At 40.9% G+C, this 7170-nt stretch overlaps 1 protein-coding gene across 1 annotated transcript in view; it reads right to left on the bottom strand.

Moving 5' to 3' along the window:
• Positions 1-6252, bottom strand: part of LOC132973492 (sodium channel protein type 4 subunit alpha B-like) — a 7532-nt gene extending 1280 nt beyond the window's left edge. Inside the window, exons 1-2 of the mRNA XM_061036983.1 lie at positions 5913-6252; positions 252-420 (exon numbers count right to left, since the gene is read on the bottom strand). Coding sequence (XP_060892966.1) covers positions 252-420; positions 5913-6001 — 258 coding nt within the window. The 5' untranslated portion in view covers positions 6002-6252. The remainder of the gene's footprint in view (positions 1-251; positions 421-5912) is intronic.
• Between the last annotated feature and the right edge of the window lie 918 nt (positions 6253-7170).

Below are 7170 nucleotides of genomic sequence, written 5' to 3'. Positions count from 1 at the left end.
CCATAAACAATCAAATCCTCCAACACAACAATCTGTGCAGAGCTGGCTCCACCATCTAATGAGATGGTAAACATGTTCTGAAAACCTGCTGAGCGTTTTTATAATAAGGGAGTTTTTAATTAAACCATCATTTATTTTAATCACTGATACACCTTTAGAGAGAGCTAATGCTTTCTGTGCAGAACAATAAAATAAAAAAAATAATCCATAACAATTACAGTAATAATTTAAATAATAAGTCCTGTTTGTACCTGGTTGCTCTGGTCTCTCTCGTCCTCAGTGTCAGGGTGTCGTTTGCTCCCCTCTGCTGAGGTTGCTGTGAAGTGTCTGAACACCTCCGTACCCACAGGGGGCAGCAGAGAGGCCAGCCTGCCATCACCTAGCGCTGCCCGAATTCCAACGTCACCTAGCAACCGCTCCCTGTGGAGGGACGAGGGGAAGGCAGATCCTGGTGTTTACAATATGAACTAGAAAAATAACCATAGACTTATAACACGACATAGACCTGAAACAGGACCTGAAACACCACATAAACCTGTAACAGGACTTGAAACACCACATAGACCTGTAACATGACATAGATCTGTAACACCACATAGACCTGAAACACGACGTAGACCTGTAACACGAGATAGACCTGAAACACGACATAGACCTGTAACACGATGTAGACCTGTAACACCACATAGACCTGAAACACCACATAGACCTGTAACACGATGTAGACCTGTAACACGATATAGACCTGTAACACGACGTAGACCTGAAACATGACATAGACCTGAAACACGACGTAGACCTGTAACACAAGATAGACCTGAAACACCACATAGACCTGAAACACGACGTAGACCTGTAACACGAGATAGACCTGAAACACCACATAGACCTGAAACACGACGTAGACCTGTAACACGATGTAGACCTGTAACACGATGTAGACCTGAAACACGACGTAGACCTGTAACACGATGTAGACCTGTAACACGATGTAGACCTGTAACACGATATAGACCTGTAACACGATGTAGACCTGTAACACGATATAGACCTGTAACACGATGTAGACCTGTAACACGATATAGACCTGTAACACGATGTAGACCTGTAACACGATGTAGACCTGTAACACGATATAGACCTGTAACACGATGTAGACCTGTAACACGATATAGACCTGTAACACGAGATAGACCTGAAACACCACATAGACCTGAAACACCACATAGACCTGAAACACCACATAGACCTGAAACACCACATAGACCTGTACTGGTTTTAATTCATAAGAACGTCAGCTTCATCCTTACAAAGCAAGTTAAAGATACAGAAGGAAGGATTGTGTGTGTTGAGGCCATACTAGAGGGAATGAAGGTGGTCTTGTGTAATATTTACGCACCCAACAAGGGGGATCCCAATTTTTATCATCAGGTTAATAAGATATTGGGAGACACTGACGGCCAAATTATTCTGGCCAGTGACTTTAATGAAGTTGTGGATCCTTTTTTGGATAGGAGTTCACGCAGAGCTCCTCTCCTGACTAAGGAGAGGAGCTCTGCATATGTTGAGAAGTGATGTAGGACTAACAGACATATGGAGGTTAACTAATCCAGCTATGCGTGACTATACCTTTTTCTCACACTGTCACAAAACATACTCCAGGATAGACTTTTTTCTAATAAGCTCTTCTTTAACAGATAATGTAGCTAGCTGTGTTATAAATGCAATAACTATCTCAGACCACGCACCGGTTGACTTACTTGTCAAGGCAAACTTAAATACTGAGAAAAGAGGCAGGTGGAGGTTGAATACCTCATTAATGTTAGACCCAATCTTTAAGGAAGCTTTGGAGAAAGACTTAAAATTTTTCTTTGAAATCAACATTGGTAGTACAGAGGAAATTGCAACGGTGTGGGAAGCTTCAAAAGCGGACATAAGGGGTAAATTTATTGCACATGCTGCCAAAAAGAAAAAAGAGAATCTGAGCAGAATTAAGATCTTGGAAAAGGATATAAAGAATAAAGAGCTAAAATTGTCTAAACATTTCTCTGATGAACAATTTCAAGAGCTCTGCAAGCTCAAATTTCAATTACACAAGATTTATAACAAAAAAGCACAATATGCTCTTTATAGATTAAGAACAAGTTTTTATGAAGGTGGAGAAAAAACTGCTAAACTGCTGGCTAGACAGGTGAAGGAAAAAACAGTTGCTAATACAATACCAGTAAATCAGGGTGATAAACAATTCTTCTCGAATAAAGATATAAATAGAGTATTTCAACAATACTACGAAAGATTGTACACATCGTCTGTAACTTCCAACACTGCAAGAGAAGATATAGAACAGTTTCTCTCTAAAATAGATGTGCCCAAGCTACAACCTGAGGAAGCCGATGTACTTGAGTCACCTATATCAGAGGATGAAATAAGGAAGGCAATCTCCTCAATGGAAAATGGGAAGTCACCTGGTTATGACGGACTCCTGGTAGAATATTATAAAGCTTTCATAGATATTTTTGCTCCAATATTACAAAGAGTATATCAGGAGATGTTCGATAAGGGACAATTAGCCTCAACTGTCAATGAAGCTGTGATCTCTCTGATTCCTAAATCAGGTAAAGATGCAACAGACCCTGCTAATTTTAGACCTATTAGCTTGCTAAATCTTGAATGTAAAATTTTGACTAAAGTTTTGGCCACACGTTTGCAATGGGTGTTGCCGAACATCATCCACCTCAACCAAGTGGGTTTTATGAAGAATAGGTCCTCAACTGACAATGTTAGACTATTATTACACTTAATGTGGCTGAGTCAATTTGAAAATACCCCAATCGCGGCCATTTCTCTCGATGCAGAGAAAGCCTTTGATAAGGTGGAATGGCAATTTTTGTTGTCTACCTTGTCTCATTTCGGCTTTAACTCCAATTTTATCAATTGGGTCAAAATAGTGTATAAAGAACCTAAAGCGGCAATAATGACAAACGGGGTGGTGTCCCCATTTTTTGAGCTGACGCCACACACGCCAAGGGCTGGTGAGTCCGTTACTGTTCATCATCTTTTTAGAGGTACTTCAGATTTACTTTTATTGATCCCCGCAAGGGGAAATTTCAGTTTTTACACTCTGTAGTCATGCAACACACACATAGGCTGAAATATACACACACATGCACACAAACAGGACATGCACTAAGGGAGAGATGTCCCACAGTGGGCGCTCCTGAGATGGTGGTGGGGAGGGAGTTTGGTGCCTTGCTGAAGGGCACCTCGGCAGTGCTCAGGACTTGAACCGGCGACCCTCCGGTTCCCAACCCAAGTCCCTACAGACTGAGCTACTGTTAATACTGATAATATTGGAGTGCGACAGAAGTTAAAACAGCTTGGATGGATATTGAAAATAAGCTTTGTTCACCATTCAAACCTTTGGAGATGTTTTCTCCAAAGGTGTTGAACGTCACAAACCATGTTCTTCTGCATTCAAGAGATGTGTGGATCAGAATGCACAAAATGTTTAAACTAACACATACTAGACAGAAATATTCATCACTTTGGTATAATTCTGGTATTAGCATTGGAAAAAAAACTGTGTATTGGAAACAGTGGCATTCAAGAGGTTTAAGCACTATTGAGGACTTATTTAAAGATGGTGTGTTTCTGTTTTATAATCTTATGGAGAGATTTAACCTGGTGGGTAAAGGCCATTTCTGGAAGTATTTACAGATAAGGAGCTGCATTATGTCTAGTCATTACGATGTTACAGACAATGATGTTATAAAATATATGAAACTTCAACCAGAAAAACGCAATGCCTCACAATTTTATAAGATCGTTAACTCTTCTCTGTGTAATTTTTCTGTACATGTGAAAATGATTTGGCAGAAGGACATTGAAGATCAGATTGACTGTGATAAATGGAATAAAATTGTGGTAGATTGTGGTAAATATGTGAGAGAGGCTCAGGGTAAGCTCACACAGTATAAGGATATACATAGATTTTATCACACACCATCCAGACTTCATAGAATGAAACTGTTGAGTGATAACTTGTGTTGGAAATGCCAAACTGAAACAGGAACTTTCCTGCATTGTTTGTGGGAGTGTAGTTTGGTCAGACCTCTCTGGACTCAGGTCATTTATATATTAAGCAGTTGGTTTAAGTCAGAAATTCCTTTTAATCCAGTGTTATGTTTACTGGGAGACCGATCTCAGATACCTAACATATCCAAGGGTGAATTCTGTGTGATCAGGGTGGGTACAATAACAGCCTGTCGAGTTATTGTAAGACACTGGAAAACATCACAGGCCCCACATGTGAAAGAATGGGTTAGTGCGATGACTGAGACAGCATCTTATCAATGTATGCTGAACAGACTCAGTAACAGAAGGTTGGAGAAGGGGTCTCCCTGGGACCAAAAGATTGGCACATTATCTTATTTTTCTTTTTCATGTTAACACAGGCTGAACAATATTCCTAAAATAGAAAATGTACAGTAACATGTTGTTGTTTTTTTAAATCTACAGCTTTTACTATTTTCCACATTTTTTTGTAAACTAAGAAAAAAAACTTACGCGAAGTTTTTGCAAACAAGCGGCAGAAAGCTTGATTCTGAGAAAAAAACAAATAAAGTGGAACGAAGAAATCAAAATATTTGATTTCCTTTTATTAAAGGGTTTATTTAGCGAGTCTTTTGATTGTGATCTACAAAGCCTTACTATTTTTTCAACTATATTAAAAAAAAAAAAAAAAAAAAAACTGTGGCCCGCGAGCGATTCTAACACGACAATTTTGGCCTGCAAGAAAAAAAGTTTGGACACCACTGCTCTAAATGTACTATGAGAGGTAAAGCCTTCAGTTATCAGGCTTCTCTCCTTTGGAATCATCTTCCAGCCGGGGTACGGGAGGCAGACGCACTCTGTATTTTTAAGACTTAAAACTTTCCTTTGTGATAAATCTTATAGTTAGGGCTGGTGCTGGTGTAGACCAGCTCTTAGTTATGCAGCTATAGGTTAACTGGCACCTTGAGGTCCTCTCTCTCTCTCTCTTTGTGCATTTACAGTACATCATATTACTGCATGTATCTATTTGTACTCGGCGCACACACACACACACACACACACACACACACACACACACACACACACACACACACACACACACACACACACACACACACACACACACACACACACACACACACACACACACACACACACACACACACACACACACACACACACACACACACACACACACACACACACACACACACACACACACACACACACACACACACACACACACACACCACACACACACACACACACACACACACACACACGTATCTTGTGGTAGTAAAGGTGTTCCGTTTGGGAACTTTATTCTTCCCGGTGCTGTATTTTTTTATGATTATCTTTCTTAAGAAGCATCGGGTCCTCACAACAAAAACGGCATACATGCGCATTCATCCTTTGACCACGACCATTTATGTCACCTCTGCAAGCAGGCCGATGATGTCATCAAAACATAAAATTAAAAGACTTCATAACAACTTTTTAATTTCTGTGTAAACTAACATGAAATTATAGTACCTGTATGTTTTTTTAATTAACAAATTAAACAAATGTGAAATAATATTACTGGTATATACAGTACTTTCTAACTTATAGTGTAGTGTGCTTTCTTCTGTCAAACTGAATTGCATACAAATATTTCTAGGTCGCAACATACGCGTGGGACTTTTATGAAATAATCACACGCACGTGCGTATGTGCAGTGTGCATGTGATGAACCATTCCGCACGCCATAATACACACACACACACATCTAAAGTCTCCCTCTCTCCCTCACGCATGTGTCTCTAGTCAGGAGTGTACTACTTACACACACACACACACACACACGCATGCATACTCACAGCTGTGATGGAGAGAGGCTCCTCTCTCTGCTCCTCTGCAGAATGTCTCCTCGCTCCTTTCTCTTCCTCCAGAACTCAAACAATGACATCCTTCAGCCGTCTGTCCTCAACCGTTTCACCTGTCCTGATACCTGTCCGTCTGTCTCTAAGTCTCTCAGTCTGTCTGTCTGTCTGTCTTCAGTGGTCTGCCACTCCCTTTCTCTCTGCTCTGACTTTAACATCACTTCATCCAGAGTCTTATATCTGCAGGGTTCGACCCCCACAGTATCCTGTCTTACATGTTGGCCACACCCTGCTAAAGGCACCATCCCACTTTGTGACTGTTGCTACGGAAACAGAGATGGGTTTTTTTCTTTAACATTTCTGGGCGTTTTTGATACTGTTGCTGCGACTGCAGCTCTAAATGGCTCTGCTTCACCATCAGCCAGCTCTCTGTTTTCATTTACACACACAGACACACACACACACACACACACACACACACACACACACACACACACACACACACTCAAACTTCCTGTTGTCCAAATGTCTTCTTCAGAACATCATGGTCTGTTCCTGGAAACAGTGAAAGCATCATCAACCACTTTAACACACACGCACACGCACACGCACACGCACACGCACACACACACACACACACACACACACATACACACACACTCTCTCTGACAAAGAGAAGGAGACAAAGAGTTGAATTGTTGAAAAGTACAGACTATTCAAGTGAAAAACACTGACTACACAGCTCCTATTCATCTGATTCACACACACACACACACACACACACACACACACACACACACACACACACACACACACACACACACACACACACACACACACACACACACACACACACACACACACACACACACACACACACACACACACACACCGGATAGAGGGGAAATATGGGGGCTGAATGTTTCGTAAGAAGTTAAAGAACCCCTCAGAGCGAAAGAGAGCGCATACAGCCCTGTTATATTTCTTATATTCAGAAGTGATCTGTGATCACCAGTAAACATCCTACAATTCTACAATTCACTTATCAGACGCTTTTATCCAAAGCGACGTACATCAGAGAGTAAGTACAACACAAGCAAGGATCTAGAAAAAAGGGAACAATGTCACTAAGAGTAAACGATCAGCTTTGAGTCCGATTGGACACAGGTGCTGAAAGGTATTGCACAGAGGCAAAGCACAACATCAACGGCAGTTCTTGAGAGCTCTAATCAGTATAGAAACCATCTTATAAGTC

The sequence above is a fragment of the Labrus mixtus genome, chromosome 4 (assembly GCF_963584025.1).
Source record: "Labrus mixtus chromosome 4, fLabMix1.1, whole genome shotgun sequence".
In the NCBI taxonomy this organism is placed as follows: Eukaryota; Metazoa; Chordata; class Actinopteri; order Labriformes; family Labridae; genus Labrus; species Labrus mixtus.
The sequence above is the reverse complement of the archived record's forward strand: the minus strand, read 5'-3'. Positions and strand labels throughout refer to the sequence as shown.